Raw genomic sequence first — 26,971 nt, 5'->3', positions numbered from 1 at the left:
AAAGCAACAACAAGCTGCTGACTGGGGAGCCTGAAAACTGGAGACTCAGGAAGAGGAATGGCCTGATACTCAGTCCCTACTTTGTCCTCCACTGGGCTCTTCTTCCCTGGGTCACTGTTCCCGTGACGCTGCAATCATGAGTCTATCTCCCAACCAGACTCTGAACTCCTTGAGGTCAGGGGTCTTGTCTTCCTCATTTGGGACCCTCAGGTCCTAGAAAAGTGGCTGGTACGTAAAAAAGCTCAACAAGTGCTTAGTGAATGAGATTGTCTGCGACAGAATGGTAGACATTTTCTGGGACAGCTAGACTTAAATAAATTTGTCTATGCTTTACCAAAACCCAAATCCACTAAAAATAAATAAAAAGCATTTAATTTCCCAGATTTCCTTTCTATAGGATGCAAAAAAGCCGGGTGATCTCTTTAGCCCTCAGATGGGTCTTCCCATTAGATCTTACAACCTCTCCCTCTAGAGGGATGTTATTTAGCCTCCCTTCCCACGTTTGTAAACAGATGGAGATAGAAAATAAAGCGGGGCCAATGGTTGGCTTCAAATGAGCTGGGCTGAAGCTGCTTTCTCGGTACCTTGTTTCCAGGCTGCCATGAAGTGTGTTCGAGGGTTGAGACAGACTCAGTTTGTCAACGTTTTGATTAGCTGGGAAGGCTCCGCTTTCGGTATGTAAGCAGCACGTGGAATTTGCTGCCCTGTGGATTCCAGGGTGCCACACACTGGGGCTAAGTTTCTCAGGAAAGACCGGGCAGTTGTATAACCAATGATAATATTTAGAATTATGCAGCTGTGATAAGGTCATCCCATCCCTCACTGCAGGGCAAAAACCAATCCCTTCCAGTAGAGAGGAAGGAATTTTCCCGTGCTGTTACTCCATTACCCATGGTTTCTTTAATTTACCTTTAATAGGAAACTGATAGCTGTAAGGATCACAGACATACGAGACGTGAGGAATCTGGAGGCTTAGTTACATGCCCCTGAACTGAAGCTCTCTTCTTCTTCTAGAATTTTCACTTATACAACGTGGACCAGGACAGCTCTCACTGCTGCTACTCTGACTGCCAATAACTACCATTAATTGAGCACATACTGTGTGCCAGGCATAACTCCTCAGAACAACAGACCCACGACATAGGTACCATTAACACCTTCGTTTTACAGAGAATGAAAAGGAGGCCCAAAGAAACTCCTCCCTACCCGAGATGGATATTTTTTTTCCCTCCTTCAATGAAATGTATGTGTGGGGGAAGAAAGCAAAGAAATCTACAGTCCCTTTTCTTGTACATAGATCCTGGGCTATTTCACAAAGGCCTCAGCTATATCCCTGAGTCATGACAATGAATAGTTTAAAATATTAAATTTTTCTTGTGTGATTTTGGCTTTCATTTTTGCAAGGCCTTCGCAAACCTTTCACATGTCCAAATACTAAGAATTGCCTAGCTCATTTTTTGCCCTCTTGTGTTAAAGGAAATGACAAAATTTTAGATTATTTTTATTGTAACTGTCATTTCTCTGACACTAAGGGCCATACTTTGAGGTACGCCATTTATTGTCTGTACTTTCATCTTCTCAGGTAAGAGAGCCTTTTGCTGAGTGTAGCTTGTTGGCTTCAACTACAGTTAAGTCCCACATTCCATTGAGTTCATTGGTCTATAGATTTGGAAGATGTTTGTCCAAAGGGATGCATCCCCCTTCCAGAAAACTGGAGACACGGAAGATTCCTTTCGAGGTAAGTGATTGAGAAGGAAGGCACACTTAGAATGAGAAAAGAAGAAAGCACTAGTTTTCTGAAAAAATTCCAAAGTAAGGAGGAGGTGATGGTTACGCCTACACAGAGCAACCTGAAATGGAGTTTACTTATTACCTAGTGAATTTCATCAGGGTTAAGTCAGCCGAGCCAACTCATAATTCTGGCATGAAATATCTAGTCTGGCTGCTTATCTTGACCAAATCAATAGAAATTGGTGCCAATCCCCTATTTTATTGTGCGGTATGTTGGCATACAAGTATTCTTCTTGTTCAAAAAAATAGGTACTTGAGTGCAAATCTAGCCATTAGGCTTTCTCCAGCTTCTCTCTGGCAGCTTCTGGAATGCTAATACACACCAAGGATGTTTGGAAGGATTGAAAATTTCAAATTCAGAAAAAGGAGAACATGGCTTACAGGGGGTCTAGTGCCACAATTCACCAACAGGGATGTTCCAACTATGAAAACGTAACTTCAATGTCTCAGAGTTTAAATGTGATTAAATGTACAGAACCTTCTAAAACAAAATGCCAAATGGAAATAACGCAATAAGGGTTTCATGCATTTCAGCTTCTGTCTGCACAGACCCTGGGACTTTTGAACTTAAGAGTGCTGAGTTCTCGTGTTCTTGTCGGGCGCAGAAAAGGCCAACGTGGCTAGGACACAACGTGGTAATACCCAGAAGGTGGAGGAGAAGTTTTCCAACAGTTATTTGTTTAGTAGACAATACATGTGGTGTTCAGTAGCTGATTCCATGTTGAGTTAAGCTTCGATATGGAACTGCCAACAGTGGAATGAGGCAACATATGAAACCCAGAGATAGCCTGATGGGAGCACAAATCTATCAGTGCATTTCTTATAATTAATAGCACTGACGCTGAAACCTGAGTTCCAATATTGGTAGCCCAAGGGATGGACTGAGCCTGCAGATGTTAATTATGTCAATGTTTGAAAATCTAGGTTCTTATCAATTTTTGGATTTCTGGATTCTTTTGAAAAATTGGAAGATCTGGCCCTTGCTGACACATGGCAACAATTGGCTGGAGCTGATAGTTTTCAGGTCACAATCTTGCCTCCCTTTGTCTACGCTATTCTGCAGCGGGTCACTTTCCATTTATCATCACACTCATCTCTGTTACCTCTCCTGTCAAAGAGAAATATTTCTCTGTATCCATGACTCTATTAAGTAGGAAAACAAAAAGTGGCCTGAAAGGGCAGCTTCATGTATATACGTCGCCCGCTTGGCCACTGGAGGCATCTGAGTTTGCTTTTCCTTTCTAAAATAGTGGACCCTGACTTTGTTGTCTCCCAGCACATTCTCCAATAATGCTTCCCAACACACACAGGGATCCCCTGGGGTGTGTGTACTTTGCAAAAGTCCCCCCCCCCCTCATTCACACCGAGTCACACCCTGCTTTGGTTTAGAATCCCTGTACTTAAAACCATGAAAGAAATTCTTATGGAATCTATCACTCATTCCAGTTGATCATGAATATCTAAATTACCATGTAGCTTGGAAATTATTCCTTTGAGACCAACACCTTAAAAAGATCTTTGGCAAGCTAAATTAAGCCGCTTCTCTTAACAGTCCTGGAAAAGAGCTGACACTCTTTTAATGGTCCCTAGTGGCAGCATTCCCAACTTGCAATTAGGTTACATTTTAAAAGTTCATTTTATACTGGTTGTTTGCAGCTTATAATTCCTTTCTCTTTAACACCAATATTATAAATGTTGATAATTTCTCCAAGGTTTACGCACAATTTCTTTTTAACCATGCAGAGGGATTGCATCATAGTGGGTTATCTTTTTTCCCAGAAAAATTACTCAACGAAAGCTCTTATTGCTTCAACAAAGTTGATGTATTAAGTATTAGAAAATACCAGGAAATTCCACTTCAAATAACTGTTAACTCGGATTGCTACTAAAGGGAGCTAATATTTCCTCTAGTTGTACCAAATGAGGGCTTTCCTCTTACAAAACCCACTGTAGCACAGTGGGACTTTTAGCACAATTGCCAGAAAGCAGAAACCTCTAAACACTGTTCTCACCCTTGAAGAGACAGTATAAAGGAACCCAAAACCCCACAGTTTGCATCCAGAAAAACTGCAGGTACTCAATTCAGACTCCAGCCAGTAGGGATGGTGGGAAGGGACTCCCTGTACCATTAAACAAAATAGTGGATGTGAGCTCTGTCCTCTAAGTGCTTCTGCAAGAACTTGTTTCCCAGGAAAATGGCAGCACATAGATAATGAGGATGTGCCCTCACATCAGCATGAATTTAGCTTCTCTGATAAGAATCGTGGCCGCTGTGATTACCTCTGGTCAGCAATGGGCCAGGCCAGTTTCAAAAACAAGTGCCCCAAATCATTCTGTCTACTTGATTGTTTTATGGGCACCTCATCCTCCAATGGAAGCTTTATGTACATGCAATCACTTGTTTGAAGACCTGAACAAGTAGAAGCCAGCAGAGATCTGCAAGGCGCTGAAAAAAAAACAAACTGACATAGTTTCTGTCCAAGTAATGGCCAGCCCTCCAAGGCATAGAGCAGTCAGAATCTTGCCCCAAGACTTTTGAGTTGTCCTATGTTGTTCTTATTACACAGAGATCTTGAAAGGCGATTATAAATATCCTTGAGAACTCCCTGGGCGGGGGGAGAGATGCTCGGAGCCACAGAACGATCTGCCTAAGGGTCGGCAGTAAGCCAAAGACGGAAGAGAAAACAGGGCCAGTAATACCTGAGTTCTGGGTTTTAGCTACAAACTCAGAAACCATCCTGCTGGGGCAGTGTCTATGGACATTCCTTCTCCAAGTCAGAGATGTGCTGTGGGGAAAGAGAAGAGTTTTCTAAAACTTCTTGGTTCTGTTTGTATTCTCCAATCACAGGTACCAGTGACTCTTCAACCATTTCCCATGCAGGCGTAAATCGTTATTTCACGTTCATAGAAAATAAGAATCCTATCCTGCAAAGCTTCCGTGCCTTGAAAATCCAAGTGTCAACTGACAAAATATCTGGATGGGGAAAATCTCCCACCCCCTCCCCATTCTCCCACCAGCGTAAAAGGCAACGGGGGTGGGGGACAATGGAGAAGGGAACGAAATCATGCGGGTTCACCAGGAAAAGATACAGTGTTGGTGGCAGCAGAGTTGGTGAGTGTGTTGTGGGCATTACCTCTTGATGAGGCTTCCAAGAAGGCTCCCGCTCAAGTCGTGGTGGCTCTGAGAACAAGCATTCTTGCATCAATAGCTAATAGGCTGTCCAACCAGATGTTATCTGGGTGGGATAAGAGGGTGAGAAAACAGACCTGTTGTACGCTGTTGTCAACTACATCGCTGTGGGCAGAGAAGGCTGGTTGTGTAGTGTTTAGCAGTGCGCCTCTTTTGTAGTGAGGCAGACCAGATTACGTGGCGGTTCAAATCCGTTTCCTCTTGTGATTGGTAAAATACGAGAGTTATAATCATTCATGCATTACTAAAGCCTCCTTTCCATCATTTTGAAGGGACTTTTATTTTCTAGAACAGAGCATGCATCCAGCAGAAACCTAAAGCGTTTGTTTTTCTAAGCGATCTTTTGCAATAAGCACACATGAAAAAAACAGAACAAAACTGCATAGGGTACCTGTGACGAGACTGGAGATGATTAGTGGTAACACCAGCATCTGTAACATCCTCATCAGAAGTTCCCCGGGAAAGGAGAAGTATTTGACTTCCCGGTAGCTCATTTTGTATGGTCGGAGGGTAAATCCAAGGATTGTACCTGCAGGAGAAAAAACAAAAACAAAACAAAGAAGAAAAGTTGAGTCTTTTTCGAAACTGTAACAATCGTAGAAAAATAAGCAAGCATTTGGCCGACTATCACTCCTGTCTAAGGAGACTCGATTTATTTAAGCAGCAAATATTTGTGCCACTTTGGAGCAAGGGGTGTGCCTGTCTTTTCAATCATAGTCTGGAAGGGTCTGGCTGAATTCAGGGCTTCGAGTAGAACTTAGAGAAAAAATGTTCCTGGTCTTAGCAAATGAAAAATTTCTTTGTCTAACTTGCATGCAGGGGAACCAGTTTTGACATGGCCCAGGACACAGTCATAAAGGGGGCATATCTAGGAAACAAATCACGTATCCACACACAAGGCAATATAGGAAAAAAAAAAAAGGCTTATTATAATGAAGTTCTTTTGTAACAACAGATGTTAGAACGGCTGGCATAACCACTTATAAAGGGTAGTGTAATTTTATTTTTTACAATTAAAAAAAACCTCTTCTTGTTCACACTGTTAATCCATTTTCATCATCTCCCTGTCTACACACCACACCTTCTGTCTACATGGTCCCGATATTGCCTTGGCAACTATATTGTACAGACTTGCTAGTTGCTGGCAAAAGAAGACTACAAAATTAGCAGAGACTTTTTCCAAAAGTTTTCCCTGAAAACTTAGGGGATAATAAGGGAAAGAGAAAGCAATTTTCCCCTTAATTTGATTCTGCTCCTGGAACTTCAAAAAATATTTAAATGATTATAGGTAAATCAAATTATGCTTGGTACCTTTGGAAATGTTCAGAAATTAACAGATGTACTGAATAATTTACTCCTTCTCCCCTTTCCCTAATAAACTTTCTTTGCCCCCCCCCAAATTTTCTTATTCCATTATTGTAAATATTTTCAAAAATTTTACTAAACCATGTGAGTTATAGAGAAGTACTGAGTAGTCTAGAGGCTAGAGTTTGGGGGAGGAGAGAGAATACTGTGTAGACACAAGTTTTTCCAAAGGAAGCAAGCAGTCCTTTAAGGAAACTGAACCATCCTAACTTCTTATGAAATGAGACACAAAGTTCATTTCAATTGTTATTGCAACTCCAATTTCAATTCTTGGATTCCCGCAACATGAAGTATCCATTCTTTGATTACACACCGTGATATCCCAATTACGAGTTGAATCTACATGACTAGAAAATCCAGCTGACCCTGTTTTCAAGACCTTCAGAAAAATATTTATTGCTTTTTCCCAATGTAACAGTAATATGTTCGGGAGAGAAAAGTTGATTTGGAAAATGTAGAAAAGAGGAAGCAAAAGCCTGCCTTTATTGGTTCTACCATTTAAATAGCAAATAGCTAATACTGACTGAGCTCTCTCTATCTGCCAGGCATTGTTGTTAGTGCTTTACCTGTATTAGTATCAATATATTTAATCCTCACAAAACTCCCAGGACATAGGTACTAATTTACCACCAATTTACTGATGGAGAAATCTAATAACAGTGAAATTAAAACATGCCCAATTTCAACAGCTCTTCCATATCAAAGTCAAATAGCCGTCCATTCAAGTGGCAGAGCTGGGATTGAAACCCAGGCAGTTTGGACCCAGATCTCACATTCTTGACTGCTTTTCATACTTCCTGTCTCTTCAGTAGAGCAAAGACAACTACTGTTAGTGCTTCCCTGAGCTTCTTTCCGGAATGTTCTCTTACAGAGTTAAATACACAGAGATCACGCAGACTATACTTTTCCATATATAGTCACCATAAACATCACTTTAAGCCTCATGATAGCAGATCCAGTGATTGTATCAAAATTTACTTACTACCATTTTTGTTGTTGAACACTTGGTTGTTTCGCAGTTTTTACTTTTATGAAAAACACCATTATGAATATATGAAGGCTGGTTTTTACCTAGAGATATTTTGTTTAGTGTAGTTCAGGGAAAGGAAACCAGTGCATTAAAGAATCTGGTTACCAGCTGCGGGGAGGAGAGAAATAGGTGAGGGAGATTAAGAGGTATAAACTTGCAGTTACAGAATAAATGAGTCATGGGTATGAAACGTACAGTGTGGGGAATATAGTCAATAATTATGTAATATCTTTGTAGAATGACAAACGGTAACTAGACTTATCATGAAGATCATTTGGAAATGTATAGAGACATGGAATCACTATGTTGTACACCAGGAACTAACATAATGTTGTAGGTCAATTATACTTCAAAAACAAACAAACTCATAGAGATCAGAATTGTGGTTACAAGAGGGGGTGTGTGTGGGGAAAGGAATTGGATAAGGCAGTCAAAAGGTATAAACTTCCAGTTATAAGACAAATAAGTACTAGGGATGTAATGGACAACATGACGAATTAACACTGCTGTACGTTGTATATGAAAGCTGTTGGGAATTCCCTGGTGGTCTAGTGGTTAGGACTCCGTGTTTCCACTGCAGGGGGCATGGGTTCAATCACTGGTCGATGGACTTTCACTAAACTTTTTGTGATAATCATTTCATGATGTATGCAAGTCAAATCATTATGCAGTACATCTTTGTGTGTGTGTGTGTGTGTGTGTGTGTGTTGTTGTTGTTGTTGTTGTTTTTTTAGCTGAGCTGCAAGACTTGCGGGATCTTGTTCCCAGACCAGGGATTGAACCCGGGCCCTCAGCAGTGAAAGCTCAGAGTCCTAACCACCGGGCTGCCAGGGAATTCCCATGCTGTACATCTTAAACTTATACAGTGCTGTATGTCAATTACACCTCAATAAAACTGGAAGAAAAAAAAATAAAGCATATGACTACCTCAATTCATGTTATCAAATTGCTTTCCCAATGGATTGGCCCAGCAGTTTAATACCCCATTAGTGAATGAGAAGACTTTATTTCCCATACCTCTAGGAATGGAATATTATCATAAAAACTTGTTAAAAGAAGCAGAATTTTTGAATGAGTAAATAGTCTGTATATTAGTTTTCTTTTGAATTTACTTAATATCTGATGACCATTCCTCCTAATTGTATTTTCACCAGTCATTTACTAAATCCTGATAGTTTAGGAGTTTATGTATGTGTGTGTATATTTGGTATAGATTCTTTATATAATAGAGATAATTACCCTTTGCCTATGTTTAAAATAATATTTGCTATAGATTTTTTTCTAATTTGCTTGCCATATATTATTACTTAAAATATACAGGTGTTCTACAAATAATGTCTACACATCTTTTTTATTAAGTGATTTCTTCAAGAGTTATAAACTTTAATTTCCCTCACCCTCCCGAGTTTGAGAAATCTTCAATACACTTTTCCTTTTTCGATAGTTTGCTTGGTTTTAAAATCTTAAATCTTTAATCTCCCTGGAACTCTGTTTGGGGTAAGGTATTTAATTTCAATTTTCAGTGTGCATTATTCAATACAACAGTATTAACAGCACATAGGAATTATAAAAAGCTCTGGTTATATCTGGTTCTTTCCTACTTGTTCATATAAAGGTCAAGTTACTAAAATCTGTGCTTTATCTTATAATAAGTATGCAAGGAATAAAATAAATATTATAAAGTTTACTTCCAATCAAATGTATTTTCACTGGCATTGGTTATGTTTTGTGACTTTTATTTACATGCATTAAAATGTTTGTCATTCAATTGTAACAAAAAATATGCACAGTAAGCCCAAGAAACTCATTTTGGTCTTCTGGAATTTGACCATACCACTCTAGTAGGAATTTTAGATATCCTTCAAATAACAATTTAAGAACAAGCTTGGTTTTACAAGACCCTTTCTAAATACAGTTTTAGAAATGTATTTACTCACGTACAACAATATTTTCAAGGGTGGGTAGGATCCTGCCTAGTCCAGAAATACCCATTTAAATTATAATTCAGAAAAAATTGGTAAGATAGCTGCTCTACTAATGATACAGAGCAACAGAAAGACAGTCAAGGAGGCAAAGTCTCAAGAGGTGGTGAAATTTTTCATCTGTCTCCTTCCAGTCAAGATGGTCTTGCTTGGAAGTGTAGTCCTGGCATCTACCCCAGAATGTCTCTGTTTCTTTACCGTCTCCGATACAGAAACCACATTTTCTAAAAGCTCTTTTTTATAGTAGGAACTGCAGAAAGATGACATCATTTATTTATAAGGGATAGTTCTAAGTCCAGTGCTTTGAAGAGACGAGTTGTTTAGAGTGACGGCACATTGCAAATATACTTTGAATCCGTTTTGTCCCTGACTGTGCTTTGGTTTTTTTACCGTCTCTGGGTTTATCAAGCGAGCCATTTCTACTCTTAGGAAAGATTATGTGGGGAAGGGCAATTTTTATTGAGCTCTTGCTATGTGTTAATGGTGATGTGATCCTCATCGCAACTTTATGAGGTAGGTATTATCGTATCTATTTTAAAGATGAATATGCTGGTGCTCAGGAGTTAGCTAACTTGCTCGAGGTTACAGAGCTAGTAAGTGGTTGACCCGGGGGCTTCCAAACAAAAGCCAGTGCTCTTTCCACTAGCTTGCTTGAAGACAGTTCTCAAATGCACCTGGCCTCTGGGTCTTCAGCATCTCTAACCCCCCAAATCGTAGAAGCACTTGAGTACTAACCTTGGATCTGCTAGAGATGTCCCAGAGGCACCTTCGGAACCTTCCACAGGTCCACTTACTTTTTGAGGATCCCACGATATGGTTATTAGTATCAAGCCACTGTTTAAAATGGTTACACCAAGTCCCTTTTCATGGAATGATTTAACTAAATGTATATAGAATTTACTAATTAAAGTAGCCTGCCTTTTCCCTCCAGTGCACACATTTTAATCCTTGGAAACCATCAGTAACAAAGGTGGGAAAGACATTAAATGAAAACATGCTTCAGGTTCTCATGCTTAATGACAACAGCGAACAGTCTTCAGCACATGCAAGATGCCAAGTTCTCACAAGCACAGATGCCATGGAAGCCAGGACTGGTACTACCCATATCTCACAGATGGAGAACCAGTCACTGACAAAGTAGGTAAACTGCCAAAACCACAAACCTGTATAAGTCGGAGCCATAGTCAGCGTAGAGAGAGGTCAAGCTCTTCTCAAGGTCAGCTGAGTGGCTGAGGTGGGCTTCATACCCAGCTCCAGGGCCCAGACCCTCACCCACTATGCTGTACTCATGGCCTTTCAGTAGACATGGTGCGAATTTAAAGAGCCTAAGTTAGGACACAACATTTTATCTACATTTTCATTCTCTTTTGAATTAGCTTAACTAAATAGAGAGCTTAAGTTGAGGAAGGATTTTGTTGATTTTACTTAATGAAGTCCACATCTAGCTTTTTTTCAGTTCATTTGTTAAATGACTAAACAAAAGCCATTTTTTTCTTCAGCTTTCTGCTGGGACAGGCAGTGTTAGAGGTGAAGCCAGTGTGCTGAGGTCAGCCAGCTCTCAGCATCAAGTTAAGAGGAAATGCTCTGCATATGCAAAGATGGCTTTTCTGGGTAAGCAATTCAGGTTTCTGATTACAGAGCCCAGCAACGAAAAGAGTCTTCCCTGAAAACGAGTTCTCACAGCCTGATACATAGACTTCTCAGAGCCCTCTCCACTCTGCCCTTTCGACCAGTTAGAGGGAGAAGGGTGGAGGGAAGCCTGCTTCCCTTCAGTAAAGCAACTCACTGCCTCTGCAGAGCTGAGTTCCATTAGTGGGCACTTATTTAAGCACATTGATTGATATTCCCAGAACTAATAAAAACTTTTATGGCTATCAGATTTTTAGTGCAAAAGAACAGATCCTTTATTATTGATTACTCTGCAAAAATAACCATAAAATCCAGAAGAACTTCCTAACAGGATTTGTTAGATCCGAAGCAAACTTTGCAAGGTTGGCATCTTGGTGACGTTATGTAATACATAGATGTCACGAGCAATGTCAAAATTGCTCGTTCTCAGCCAACTATCTCATAGTATTCTTATTTTGGTATTTTAACAAGATTTCTAGAATCTAGGAAATATCTTAACAAAAATGTTTACGGTGATCAAAATTAACCGTCCTTGTTGAATGCTACAAAGATGCATTTTTTAAAAATACTTTTTCTGGGGCTTCCCTGGTGGTGCAGTGGTTGAGAATCCGCCTGCTGATGCAGGGGACGCGGGTTCGTGCCCCGGTCCGGGAGGATCCCACGTGCCGCAGAGCGGCTGGACCCATGAGCCATGGCCGCTGAGCCTGCGCGTCCGGAGCCTGTGCTCCGCAACGGGAGAGGCCACAGCAGTTAGAGGCCCATGTACCGCAAAAAAAAAAAAAAAAAAAAAGAGAGAGAAAAAATACTTTTTCTCCCCTAATGTGGAAAGCTCAAGAAAAGAGTCCTTCAGGGGTTCACTGTTTCTCCCTGGGGAGTCTATACAACAAATACTTCTTTGGAAGATTAAATATCACTTCACTTTCTAAACTAAGACACAATGTGCACCCTGGAGCCTCAGAAAGAACACATACCTGGTTCACTGTTTTTTGTTTTTTTTTTTTTGCGGTACGCGGGCCTCTCACTGTTGTGGCCTCTTCCGTTGCGGAGCACAGGCTCCGGACGCACAGGCTCAGCGGCCATGGCTCACGGGCCTAGCCGCTCCGCGGCATGTGGGATCTTCCCGGACCGGGGCACGAAGCCGTGTCCCCTGCATCGGCAGGCGGACTCTCAACCATTGCGCCACCAGGGAAGCCCTGCTGGTTCACTTTTGAAGGCCAGACATTCACAAGTTAAAGCTAAAGACCTGTTTTAAGAATTTGGTTCATATCTAATCTGAAAAAAATTATTGAAAATATTAAGAAGCCAGAAAATATTTAAGAGTAAAAGAATGAAGCACAATCTGAAGTAATGTTTAGACCAAATCACCCACTTTAACTTTTGGTGGATGTTGGCGTTTGAAATAGTAAAGTTTTACTAACGTTCCCGCCCTATCTCCAAACTCTGTCACGAACAGATTGGCAGACCAAAGCCTTCTAGAATTATTACTCACAATGCAAAATTCTCCAGGAAAAGAGACGATGGCCCCCAAAGAGCTCAGATGTCAAAAGAGAATCTAAAAGTGATATTGGCATTGATCTTGAGAGGAAGATCTCACATTCTGAGGCCAGCTGTAAGAAAACTACCAAAGGCCCACCACCCAAGGTGAGCTAACTAGCTCTTCTAGCATTTACATTGCAAACCAGTCAAAGCCCATTCAAACTCCTACTGGGAAAAAGCTTGGCCTGCGGATCTTCAGCCAGAAAGGAGACCATGCTGTCTGCTTGAATGCAAGATGGCTCAAAGATATAATAGTATCAAATATTTTTGTTGATAGCACACCACTGGTTTTATGTGACAAAATACTATTCTTTCCCAGCTAGGGTCTTTTCATTTTTGTAGTAAAAAACCAAACACACAAACAAAAAACTAGCACTACGTTGCCTCAAGTTCACAACAACCTAATGTATGATGTAATAAAATCAGAGGTGTGGCATCCATTGACTTTGCCATATTCTATTGGTTAAAAGCAAGGTCACAGTCTCCACCACACCAAGTGAGCTGCACAGGATGATAAGGGCTTTGTCTGACCTGCACAGTCTCTAGGCCTGGCCCCCAGCTGCTGTCTCCCGAACAGTTTCCCGAGCAGAGGAACTGCTTAGTTGCACCGTGAATCCGATTCCCTCCTGCACTCCAAACTCTGATTTCTCTCGTGATGTGGGAAACTGGTTCTTGCCTGAACTATGATTTCTCATATGCTCAGGTTTCTAAATTCACAAACTAGGAGTGATAGCTCTCGATTCCTAATTCTCTCACTAGACAGGTTTTTGGGGGTATGAAAGACAGCAGGTGTGATGCTGTATAAAGATCATAGTCTGGGAGTCAGAGATGAGGGTTCTGGGCCTGAGGCTGCCAGTAAATTACGCTAGTAGATACTTCACTTAAATGACTGAATCTTCATAGCAAACCTACAGGACTTAATATCACCATCTTATAGATGAAGAGACTGAGCCCTAGAAAAAATAAGCCATCTGTCCAGGATTACACGGCCAGTAACTGCTGTTGGCAAAATGGGGTTTCAAACTTAGATCTGCCTATTTCCACAGCTAATATCTTCAAGTCACATAATCTCTTTGCCCTCCCTGCCCGCTTCTTAATCTGAATAATGGGAGAAATAGATCAGAAAAGCAGTATCTATGATCTTGAACTTTAATATTCTCTGCTCCATATTCTGAGCATTATCTTAGCTGTTTTATATGCATTCATCTTGTTTCTTCTAATGAATTCTAAAGTTCTTGATAATGCCTACGAAAGCTTGTAGTAAGTCATAAAATGCTTTATCAATTTGGCCATTACGGTTATTATGGCAGGTACTCAATAATTATTTGAGATCAAATAAAAGTTTCTATTTCAGAACTTGGCTAGATCGTGGCCCAATTTGGAGAAGTTAAAAGCCTGTCTCATGCCAGCCTGATGAAGCTGCTGGATGTAAAGTTCCATTAACTCATTTTTATAAAGAAGCCAAGGGCAAAATGGAGAATTTACCTGCCCAAGAGGTCTGCTGGTCCCTGGCTTTTTGTTTCAGCTCAAACTTCCAGGCATTTCCTGGTGAGAAGCTACTCTGTGTTTGAGTCAACCTTTCAACCCTCCCCCACTCCTCTGTTCCCACATCCTTCAGAGGCCCTGGCTTGGCTCATTCTTTTGTCCTTTGGTATTTCCTGTTGCTGGAGGTGGGAAATACCTGTTCCAGCCTTGTTCCACCAGTGGTGCCCAGATAACCAGCCGTGGGTGACTGATGACCAGGCACGGTACAGATGCAGACTCAAATCTGCATGGTATGCAACACTGAGAGACAACTGAACCGGAAGAACCTTGGAGTTCTGAAAAGCCTGGTGCTTTCTTCTTAAAACTGCACTAACATAGACTATGTGAAAGGGTAATATAATTTATAAATAATCCTACGGGTCTTTAAATGTCCAATCCATTGTCATTAAAAAAAATCTATTTTAGAAATAGTAACTGAAATCACCAGAATCTCTTGCCTTCCTTTCTGGGTAATATATACAGTTGTGAGTAGAAACTGGAAATGAAATATATTTAAAATTTTCCAAGTTCTCCCTGTGCCTTTGCTTGTCTTTCATATGCTTGCCAGCCCACACAAACTTCAAAGACCACTCATCTCTACCTGTGGAGGCAGCCCCATTGGGGCAAACTCTTTTAAATCTCACAATTTGGAAGAGTAAATGACTCCAACCCCTATGGGGTATAAATTAGCTATACAAAATCACACATGGGTATACCCTTAGTCTCAGCAATTGCACTTTTAGGGATGTATCCCACAGATATCCTTTACCAGGGTGAAATAACTTTTATCCCAGATTATTCATTATACCATTTGAAAAATGATATCAAAGTGTTGGAAACAACCTAAGTGTCCCATCAATGGGGAATTGCTTAAATAGAGTATGGTTCACCCATACAATGTAGCCTCGAGAGAATGAGGTGGTTCTTTATGTGCTAGTAAGGAATGGCATCCAAGGGATACTGTAAAGTGAAAAAAGCAAAGTATGAAGCGAGCTATATATACTATGGTACAATTTGTAAAAGGCAAAAATAAATAAATAAATAAATATGAATTTATTTTTATGCTGATAAAATAACTCTAAAGTCACAGAAGAAACAGATAACAAAACAATTTGGACCCCTGGGGGATCTGGGTGGGTGTGACACTTTCATTTCATTTCATTTTTGTTCTTTTTGATTTGGGGCAACGTAGATTTATTTATTTCATAAGTAAAATAACAAAATAAATATACACACAAACATGGCCCACAATTAAAAACAAAATCTGACTGAATTTTATTTTACATCTTTTCTGCTAAATGCCTGAATCTTTCTAAAAACTCACTCTGGGTCTGGGTGGCTTGGTCCTCAATCTGCTTTAATTTGCTTTAACAATGAGTTTCCTTAATTTGGGTCATGGAGAGGGGGGACACTAGCGTGTTCAGATTTATAGTTGAGTGGATCACTTTCTGACCAAAAGGCTTTTTTTCTGGAGACAAGGAAGTGAATCTGAAAAAACTTTGAACTCAGTCGTTATAGGCTCATGTGCTGCTTCACCCAATTAGCCAGAGTTACAAGTATACCAGAGCTGAAAACTCACATTGTAAACCACTCAGCAAAGGTATGCTCTTTCCTCATCTGTCATGCTGTGGAAAGCATCCTGATGCCAGAACTTACAAAGCCCTGGCAAGTTTATTGAGTCGCAGCTTTATGCACAAGTCTACTTCATTTGCCTTAAAAAAGCAAATCTAAGACAAAAGTAAATAAATAAGAAAAAAGAAAAGAAAGCAACTTGGGTCATAGGCAGTCTCTTCAAAGACTCGTAATTTCCTTCTTGATGCCTTTACCTTCACATTCATCAACACACTGAAGAGAGCAGCAAGCACATGATCTCTGGGGTTTTGCCTTTCTTGCTTTAAAAATGGAATTTCCAGTGATGCAATGTGTCTAAAAGAAGAGCCCATCTTTTCAGGGTGAGAAGGGCAGTAATTGTCCATCTCTACTCTCATTAGGGACAAATGAGCTTCATCTTACAAGATTTTGAATAGAAAGGCTCTCACTAATAGCCCACTGTTTTCTCTCTGAGAAGCAACAGCAGTTTGTGACCTGGAATCATTGCTGGAGAACTGGAGAAATCTCTTTGGGGACAAGAAGAATGAAGTTGTCCTCTCAGGAGACAGGGACTCAGTCTTGAAATTCAAAACTTAAGTGTACCTTTCAACTCTCTGCTCCTAAATTTACCTTCAACTCTTTGATAAGATACGCAGAGGGAAAAAAGGAGTGCCTTTCCCCGACATTGACTTAATTCAGCCAGGGTATATCTTCCTTTATCTAGCCTTGGGGGTTTTATTCTCCTCTTTTTGGTTTCAAAACCACTTGAGTGCATTTTTTTTTTTTTTTTTTTTTGGCTGCGTTGGGTCTTCGTTGCTGTGCATCGGCTTTTCTCTAGTTGTGGCGAGCGGGGGCTACTCTTTGTTGAGCTGCGCGGACTTCTCATTGTGGTGGCTTCTCTTGTTGCAGAGCACGGGCTCTAGGCACGTGGGCTTCAGTAGTTGTGGCACATGAGCTCAGTAGTTGTGGCTCACCGGCTCTAGAGTGCAGGCTCAGTAGTTGTGGCTCATGGGCTTAGTTGCTCCGTGGCATGTGGGATCTTCCCAGACCAGGGCTCGAACCCGTGTCCCCTGAATTGGCAGGTGGATTCTTAACCACTGAGCCACCAGGGAAGCCCTTGAGTGCATTTTTGATTGGGTCTAGTGATGGGAATATTCTTGGTCTAGGGAATAAGCTCTGGGCCATTTTGATAGCACTGAAGCTTGACATAAAACTCATAATTTTTATCCTCGGTGAGCACAATGGCTAAAGTGTGTGCCCTGAAGTGCTCTGTGTGTTTCCACATCTCACAGCAATGATACAGCTCACCTAGCTGTCAGACCAAATACTTGGTGAATGATGGTACCCCAGCGTTCCATAAATATCAAGAACTCAACACCTGGAATGTAAAGCTTGGAAAAGACAGTGCTTAAATTCCAGTTGCCTTTTCCAAATAGCGTAGGCTCTTGACAACCTTGTTTACTCTATAGCAAAAACAAAGGCCTGCAATTTTCACCCCCTGATTTATACAGAAGATGGAAGGGCAGGAGTGGCTCTGCAGAGGTGTGCCTCAGTTGTGTCCTCAAACATTGCTTAGGAAACATTGGCCACCACACCCAGAGGCAAGAAATTGACAGTCAAGAACTCAAAGCAAGAGAAGGCAGCTGCTTCATAGATTTGAGAGACTGGCTAGAATGAGTTGGGAGATCATGAGTTCAGGAAAAAGGTCCTTGCAATGGTACAGCATCATGGGCTGAAAAGAAAACCCTCATGTATCTTATTCCGTATTTTCAGCTTTAGAGGAAGACAAATTAGACTTTAAATGATAGAATTTTGGAGTTGGAGGCAGACATTAGTCCAAATGTATTTTGCTGGTGAAGAAATATGAGGTCCAGAGATTTGTCTTAAATCATAAAGGGAGCTGATGGCAGAGCTGTGTCTGTAAGCAGGACCTTTAGACTCTCAGCGATTTCTCAGCTGTGTTCCAGACATTCACAGATACTAATCAGAAGGGGGGATGAACTGGCCATGGACTTACATTGCTATAGAGGGCAATGGGAAAGCACTCTGTAAACTGTAACACAGCCACAATGGAAGATATTATTATTGCAGGTAATTGTCCTGAACACACATACTTATTTGATTACCTACTTGAAAAAGAAACAAATTTGAAATTGCCTGCTCAGTTTTCTCATTATCTGAATTAACAGGAAGAAAATAGAGCAAAATAAAATCCAGAGACAATCTTAGAACAACATTAAGCCTTCTACCCCCTACTTCAAAATAACCTTTGCCAACTCTGTTAGAAACCAGCAACATTTTCTCCAAGTTTCTAGAACCCCTCATCTTGCTTGGCTCCATTCTGATGGGGGCAACAATTAATGAACAGTAGACACCAAAATGCTGGAGAAAAGGAGAAACCAGGGAGGTGGTGAACTCTGATGGGTCCTGAGTGGTACGAACAAAAATGCACTATTCAGTATGTTACAACATTTATTGAAACCATTTTCTCAGCAACTTCCCATTTTCCTGAGACATCACTCCCTCCATTGAGCAGTCTGTGTTGTGATAACAGCTGCCTGGGGATTACTTTCTGCTTGGCTCAAGAGGCCAGGTAGGTAAGGGACAGATAATGACGGTGTCACTTACACTGAGGCTTTCATCTCTGCCTCTCAAAGCCGTTTACAACTATTAAGTCTCTTCCTACGACTCTCTTGGCTCCCTCCTCTAGCCAAGGAAATAGAAGACACTTCCAGACCTAAAGCAGGTGACCGTCTTCTCCCCTTCCCACACCCGGTCCTCCCTCACCCTTGGCTCTCAGTCCTCTGGCCGAGCAGCATCCTCAAACCCGCGTGTATTTTCACTTGACGCCCTAGCACAGATGGAAGCCAAAGACGAAGGGCTGACGGTTTCTTCGGACACTTTGCCCGCCAAGCATTTAAGGACATTATTTAAGGTTACGTGGTCGTAAGTGGCAGAACTGGGATAGAATCTTGGCACAGAGGTGTTGTCATGATTCCATTTTACACATGAAGAAACAGAGGATCAGTTCCAGAAATGGGACATAAACCTAAGCTTCTGACTCCAGAATCCGTGGCTCTGATCTACTCCCCTATTCAGTCCTGGACTCTATCCCCAGGACAGGAGGCAGCTCTCTGGAGTGCTTTTGGAGACGGTGGGAGGGAGGGCTGGGATCTAATGCAAGTCGGCTAGTTGCTATTGCTGTCCCCAACAATTTTTCTATCCCTATGTCACTTCTCCAGAGCAGAGCATTATGAATCCACTGCTTCCTAGCTCACCCTCCAGCCCAGCCCTCTGCCCAGGGAGTCTCTGTGAGTGACAGTGACTAGCTGGGCTCTGGTAACACCAGGGGAGGGGCTGCCCCGAGCTTCTGGAATCTCCTTCTCTTTTCCAGGAAGTGTTGAAGAAACTGGAAATCTGAACCCAGAAATCTGTTCACCATTCTTTGGATTCTTGTTGTTCAACCTGGGTGGAGATGCCCTTCTCTTAGTAAGCTGAAAGGTGTCAGCATGGGGGCGACTAACTCAAGCAGTTGGCTAGTTGGGTCCAGGCAGCAGCTGATAGTTCACCGCATTAATGAACCTGTTTGGCTGAACTAACTGACTCGGCTGGATATTGTATTACATGTCCAAGGCTCAGGATACCACTACAGCATTTCTGGGAGATTATTCCTTCTAGTTATAAAGAAGGGCCCCAGAGTTAATACTGCTCTCAGAATAGACTCACTTACAGAGTAGCTTATGCAGTAGGATAACCCGATGCATTGATCGTTATTCGTTTACCCTCAAAGACAGAACCTGTCTTCATTCAGTCTGGAGATGGTAAGGCTACCTTCCAAATCTTTATTTATGGTGAGCCTCTTGCACTGTATCTCCACTGCCGTGGCAGCCCACATCTCAACCTCAACATGTCCGAAACTGACATTATTACTTCCCCCGTCTTCTTCCTGTGTTCCACCATGACTGATGGTACCAAAGCCACCCGGTCACCCAAGCCAGAAATCAGACCATTGACCTGCAATCCACTTTCTCTGTCAACTCACATGCAATCAGCCACCAGGACTCAGGAGTGACCCTTGTTCTGAATTCTCAATTCAATCTCTCCTTTCCACCCCTCCTGTTGATGTGTCAGTGCACATCCTTAGCTAATTGGTGTAATATAACAAGAATGGACATTTCCTGAGAGGAGGGACCAAGCACCCAGAACGCTGTGGTGGGTAAGAGTATGAACTTGGAGCCAAAATGGTGGATTTGAATCCCGGTCAAAACGCATCAACTGTGGGATAAGTATCTGAGCTTCGGTTTCCTCATCTATAAAATGAGAATAAAAATACCTCCCTCCCTGGCTTGTTGTGAGGATTAAATAAAGCTAACGTACTAACCACACTTACAACACTGCTTGGCACCACGTAAGTGTCCACAATATATATTATACATGTAACGGTAGATGAGGAAACTGAGACTTCAGAACAGGTAAACACCTTCTTTAGGATCACACGGTGATTAAGTACGGCCGGCATATGAATCCAGATCTATCCTTCCTCAAAAGCCACACTTTAAAAATGTTACCACGTGGCACACCTATGGTTCCACATGTGGTTGTTAATAACAAAGTAGAACGTCTAAAGTACCAACACAGAAAGACACCATATACGATATAGAACACTGTATATACAATATAATCTCATTTCAAAAAATGTTATGAATTTCTCTATTACTACCTCTGAACCCCATATATTCCTTTGTCATCTCACTTTTCATCCATCTCTCCCACTAAACCACCTGAGGGCAGAGATGCCACATTGTATAGCATAGAGCCAGATACACAACATCCAATATTTGTTAAATTGCTGAATAGCATTGAATCTTTTAAAAAAAATGTATTTATTTAGCAGATAATAGATGAGTGACATTCTGTGACTTGAACATGACAAAGGATTTTTCTTTCTTTCAGGGAGATGTCTGAGGTCCCTCTGACACAACTGACCACAGTATGAAGTAGAAAGTGCTTCCCAGAGGAAGAAAGGCAGTGACCACTCTTCTCAGTGTGTTTTTTGTCAGACAGCTTGTCTGCTATAGCCCTGGAAGACACTTCATCAAATGCTTTAATGATGAACTATCTTAAAGGGACTTAGCACTTACCACTGCCTTCTTTCAAGTTGCTAGCCTGCTCCCGTTACATGGGCTTTGCAGTCTGGCACTTTCAGACTTTGACATGGCTTAGAAATGACATTAGAAATGTCATTGCATAGAAATGACATCACATTGCACATGTGGTTCTATGCCTGTGTTTGTAGAGGGATTGGTAGTGAAATATCTACAATTCCCTACTTTTTTTGAATATATGGATTCAACATGTCTCTACTCCTCCTCTGTATTTCTAGCTTCTATTTCCACACACGAAATGCACATTTATTTTATTTCAAAAAGATGAAAGAAAACAGACTGAACAAAAAATTCACCCCACTACGTAGATTTTCCCAGTCATTTTTAGTAAAAGTGATCAAAACCTAAGAATTTGAAAATGAAGTAATTGGGACTTCCTTGGCGGTCCAGTGGTTAAGATTTCACCGTTCAGTGCAGGGGACATGGGTTTGATCCCTGGTCGGGGAACTAAGATCCCACACGCTACAGGGCAACTAAGCCTGTGTGCTCTAGAGCCCACATGCCACAACTAAAAAGAAGCCCATGCACCACAATGAAGATCATGCATGCCACAACTAAGACTCGATGCAGCCTAAATAAATAAATAAATTTTAAAATAAATAAATAAAAATTAAAATTAAAAAAGAAAACCAAGTAATAGCTATAGTTCTTTCTTGTCATTTCATCTTTGGAGAAAATAACTCTTTTCTTCTTCCTTCCTAGCGTCTTTCCAGTTTTTCCTTGTGCTGCAGCAAATAAATTTGAGAGTTGATGTCCCAGACATGTCCTTTTCCTATTATTTCTTTTAGGGTTGATGTAGACATGGTACCCAGTGGCAAGCTAAATGAGCCTTTGTTTTCACTGGGCCCTCAGTGGAAGAGGCACCAAGAGATAGCTGAAGGCTTCTTCCTTCTCTCCTAAATCTGTTTGCTACTAAGTTGCGATTCCAAGTCTTTGGTGTAGACTCAGTGGTCTGACTGTCAATGAGACCTCTTTATTTGTTTCTTTGTTAGTGCCTTCTTCTTGTTACTTCTACCTCCTCAGTTTCCATTAGTAAAGCCAACCCTGAGGGCATCCTGCCAAGTTATCTACCCCAGCTCAGCCAACTCATCACAATTCTCACAAATCTTAGGGAAAGTCCTCTTTGGGCTAGGAAATGATCCCAGAACTCATAGAGAAAATGGACTCTTAAATCCTGCCACTATCTTCCTTCTATCAGAGATATTATTTCTTTGTAATCACTTAAGAACTTCCTTCCCCATTGATCTGATTTCCATGTTCAGGTTTTATCACTTTCCATTTCTGTGTTCTTCACCTGAAACATTTCTCTCCCAGAAATGGAACTCTTGTGTCTAGAACACCATTTTGAATCAATGTTTCTGCATCTTTTCCAAACATACTCCAGTATCACTGAGCTCTATTATTATACGTATAGGGTTGCAAAATAAATGGGTATTTGTTAAATGAAAGAGGAATGCAGCTTAATCATTTGTAGGAGAATTATACGTTTTCTGCTGAGTTTAACTGAGTAAATCATGTAGCAAAATGACAAAGCTATGTGAATGCATGTAGCATTGCTTGGTAATTGGCCTCTACCAAGACATGGCAGCATTTTTCTTCCTGGCAACTCTCACAAGATGTCAGCTAGTCAGGAGAGCACTGAGCTGGGATGGCAGAGTGGTTAAGAGAATGGCCTCTGGCACTAGACAGCCTGAGTTTGACTTTCACCTCTAGCATTTACTAGCTGCGTGACTTTGGGCAAGTTGCTTGATCTTTCCATGCTCAGTCTCCTTAACTATGAAATGAGGATCAGAGTAATCATACCTACCCACTGCCTTCATAAGGTTGTTTAAGGATTAAGTGAGCTAATATAAGCAAAACACCTAGAAAGTAGCTGGAATAGTGCTGTCTAATCACTCACAATTATTATTACACAGCTATTACTTGGCTTGACAATGACTGTAATTCAAAGAAAAAAACCGAGATGAGAATACTGTATTTTACATCAACTTCCAAGACAATGATACAGCACTGAAATACTTCTTCCGGGAAGATATTCAAACCTGGAGACCTAAAGGAAGCCATTACTTCTCTGAGTCAATCAGGAAACTTTCTTTTTGAACATCTCTGGAATTAACTGAAGAGTCATTAATCACCAACAATTACTAAAAGGAGCCAAAGATGTTGAAATGGAATATATCTAAAGTCTTGTGACAAACTACTCTTCTGCTATATTCCTATTTGTCTGCAATCTAAGAATCCTATTTTTGGAGATAAAGTTATAATTATATTTACATGCTACAGAATTTTCTTGGTTTTTATTGTCATTACCTCTTATATTTGATGGTGATCTTGGCAAACTCCAAGGTAGAGATTAAAGCCTTCTCTAGGTGGCAGATTAGTAGAAATTTAAGTTATAGTGTTTTTTACAGCATGACATTGGCTTATCTGTTTACCAGCCTAAGGATTTCTATATTGGTTCAAAAATTCTGAGTAAGTAGGTTTTTCAGCTATATTTTAAAGGAAGATTAATGCTACCTACAAGTAGCAGATATAATTGCTAATTATAATGAACGATAATTTCAGATACCAATAAATCAAACAAAACAATAATGTTTTATTTGTACAGATTGCTGTCAACAATGCTAAATTAGTAAGAGACTGAAATGTTTCAAAAAAGGTTTAGCTACTTATGGCAGACACTTAGAGGCAATGAATGAGGGATCTGTGTTTACATTTCCCCTAATTTACCTTTCCCAGTCACTGGACGAGACAGTGTACAAACAGAAAAGATTCGGCCTCTATGTCTGTGTTGATATTCAGCTGCAAGTCAGCGCCAGTTAGAATATAATTACTATTAGGGACCTGTGTCTCATTCTGGGTATACCAATGGTGTACATTAGTTTTAAGTGAAAGTGACATTGCATAATGATCACCTCTTGGCCAAATCTAGAGCACTTGCTTGTTTCTATTGTTACTTAACTGCTCAGGTCTTAAGATTAAATTATCCTCTTTTATCCTTACGTGAGATGGAGAAACATTTGATTTATTTCCCTTCTTCACACAATCAATTGATTTGCATAATGCCTAATGAGATTCTTTCAGATTCCCACGTGTTTTACCACATGTTGCTCCAAATGTGCCAACAGACTGTCATTTAAAGGAAAAAGAGAATCTTCAGATTCAGAGGAAAGCCTGGGCTATCCTTTTGAATACCTACAATCAGTTCATCTGATAATATTCCCAGGCAGTCAGATGCCCCCGAGAAACAAGATCTAGTTGTGTTTTTTTTTTTTTGCCAGTTATCAAATGACTTACCCACAATGACTGCAGTGACAGTAAGCAGCACAAAAGCATTCCGAAACAGGTAACTTTTAACATCTTCCTTTGTGATGTTCTGCACTTTCTTCTTGGCCAAGAGTGTGCGTTTACGGACCCCTTGCTGGAATCTCTCCATCCTGCCTCCCATCCTGGCCTCTTCTCCATTGCTTTTAGTCATGTTTTACTTCCGCAGAGTGTCTCTTCTTTGAACTTCAATGTCACGGAATCAGCCCCAGAAAGCCAGTCCTCTTTGGTGTTCAAGAACACAACTAGACGAGAGAGAAAGAGACAAGAATTACAGCCTCCAGGGGTGAGAAATCAGGGCTGCCCGACACCAGGGGAAGCTGTTGGCAAACTGCATAATCTCAGTAGGAATCAAGGGCTGGAGAGTGGCAATGCCAGATCTCAAGGCTAGAATGTGCATATTTTACTGAACCACGTGTGAGACATGTGCATAAATCCAGAATATAGGAGCAGGTACTTGTGTTACATTTTTAAACATTTGTCCTTCCCTCTCCGGTGAAGCTTATAAAAGGGCTCATCAGAGCTGGGTGTGACTGAGCACCGTTACCCCTACCCGATCCCCCAGAACCTAGCCAAGTACTTTGCACAGTGTTCGCCCTCAATAAATGTCCAATTGAATTAAACGCACAGGAAACGCTCAGTAATTATACTTAATGGCTCATGTTGTATACATGGCAAAGGCATAACCAGGTCAATGAAATGAATTAAGATACTGAGATTTCACAGTCAGAGGTTGCTGTTATATATAATAAAGTAACTACTTTATGCATTAAGAAAAAAACCACGATAATATCAACTAGTAAATATGCTTATGAAAAGAACACAAGTACCCACAGGCCCTGGGAAATACATTTGACCCTTTCACGTGGTAACTTTTCTTTTTTTTCATAAAATAAGCTAAGTGCACTGGGCACGTTTATAAATTATCTGAAATCATAATTCATCTTCATTTTGGTCCCAAGTAGAAGTACAAAGTAGCATTTGTCTTTGTGGCAAACATGCTGGCGTCTTCTGAGGAAACTATCACCCACTTCTCAGTATTTTAAAATTTAGGATTTCTAGAATAGATGAGGAGATTAATTCAATTTTCATTCCAAACGTTACAGCGTGTGGTTTCTAGTTTCTTTAAAGTGCTCCTAGGTTATTCAAATATATCTAAGTAAATCTCTCCTTGGTGGAAATCAGCTGTTTTGAAAGATCAAGGGATTCCTCCTGCTGTTTTACAAGATTTCTAATCTGTAACCTTTCCCATGATAAATCCAAGTAAAAAATCAAGTCGTGCCTGTGGACGTGTGTATCTGGCAACGCGAAAAGCCAGTGTGTGCGTCCATGTAGGAGGTAGCTAGAAAGCAAGAGACTCCTCGGAAGCTTTTGGCAAATCCAGGTGCGGAAAAAAAAAACTAGTCTTAACAGTTTTGACTTTTAAATAAAATTGCAGTTTGGGGTCAGTGATAATAAGACGTACAGCTCGCTCAAGACTTCACAGCAGATTAAAAGTTTAGGGAGAAGTGAAGAAGAGGAGACGCGAGAGACCACATTTTTTTCTCTCCTACTAATCTCTGATTCCCTTTACCAGTCACTTTAAAACAGACCAGCTCAGCCTTGATTCTTTTCTAGAGCTCGAACCACAATCTGCCCCCCATCCACCCTGAATGACTCAACTCCAGATTAAGGGAGGACACGGCGTAAATAGACACCACACGCTCAATGCATTAAATTACTAACATGGACTTTATCTACCAAAATGGCTAGCTTTTACTCTCGCTACTCCTCTGCTCGGGAAACAAAATACACTGGCAGAGAAATGGAACGAGAAATGTAGCCCAGCAGGAATACAGGACGTCAGACTTACCTTTTCTGATTTTGTAACGGGTGGAAGATACCCCAGGCAATGACAAGGTGAATTCCCAGCAGGTACAGCGGAGCAACAAAACGCAGCGAGCAAGGCGTGCATGTGCTCTGAAACTGCAAATTACTATCGGGGCAACTTAAGAAAAGGGGCGGAGTCTGTGCCCGGGAAAGGGGGAGTGGGGAAAAATGAAAACACCACAGGGAAGGAGGGGGGAAAGCCGAGGTTTCTGGAATATTGATTAATCTTGGCGCACCAGAGGCATGCTTGCTGGCTTTGTTTTGCTCCTTAGACCACTTTTCCAGCTTTGTCAGTTCACTTTCATTAGAAATGCAAAACCGGGACCAGGAAGAATTGAAGAATAAAGCGCACACAACACTCAGAAAGCTTGAAGTCTTGATTAGAACGTTTCAAAGAAGACTTTTCTGAGGCTAAAGTTAATTATCTCACATAATGGCAGGTTTCCTCCCCTTAAGGAAACACGAGAGTGTGCTCTTTTGCCTGGTTGTACAACTGTTATGAAAGAGTCCCTCTTTTTAGAATTGGGGAAATAACTGACATTTCTTGGGAAGACCCGGAACGCAATCAAGTATAGAGAAAAAAAAATACTTACTGTAATTCTCTAACCTTGCCTAAACTTACTCAAAACACAAGCTGAAACATGCCTCTATTTTAGCAGTTTAAACTCTATTATAGCAAATCTAAGTTAGCTCACCGTCTGTGTTGCAAAGATTCAAAAAGGTAAGAAGCACAAAGATGCCAGGATCTTTGCTAAACTACTCAAGTGAAAAGCATTTTAAGACCAAGGGTATAAATGCACACTTGAAGTTTGGTAATTTCAAAAGATAAGTTGCTGTGCAGACAGATGCCTCAATTTTAAAGGAGGCTAAATGTCCCCCACACCCCCTCCTGCCCCATCATTTTTAGGAACTAGAAAATTCTCATTGCCTTGAGAATATAACTTGCACTTGTAGTCCACCTTTCTTAAGAAGGAAA

The 26,971-nt window shown here is 40.9% G+C and overlaps 1 protein-coding gene across 1 annotated transcript in view; it reads right to left on the bottom strand.

Annotated features, from left to right (window-relative positions):
* Positions 1-26,035, bottom strand: part of SLC1A3 (solute carrier family 1 member 3) — a 75,137-nt gene extending 49,102 nt beyond the window's left edge. Inside the window, exons 1-3 of the mRNA XM_082652311.1 lie at positions 25,979-26,035; positions 24,100-24,371; positions 5,373-5,510 (exon numbers count right to left, since the gene is read on the bottom strand). Of these exons, the coding sequence (XP_082508437.1) occupies positions 5,373-5,510; positions 24,100-24,280 (319 nt within the window). The 5' untranslated portion in view covers positions 24,281-24,371; positions 25,979-26,035. The remainder of the gene's footprint in view (positions 1-5,372; positions 5,511-24,099; positions 24,372-25,978) is intronic.
* Positions 26,036-26,971: the final 936 nt, after the last annotated feature.

This window comes from Grampus griseus, assembly GCF_964374135.1.
Source record: "Grampus griseus genome assembly, chromosome: 3".
Classification (NCBI taxonomy): Eukaryota; Metazoa; Chordata; class Mammalia; order Artiodactyla; family Delphinidae; genus Grampus; species Grampus griseus.
This window is presented reverse-complemented; position numbering and strand designations above follow the sequence as displayed.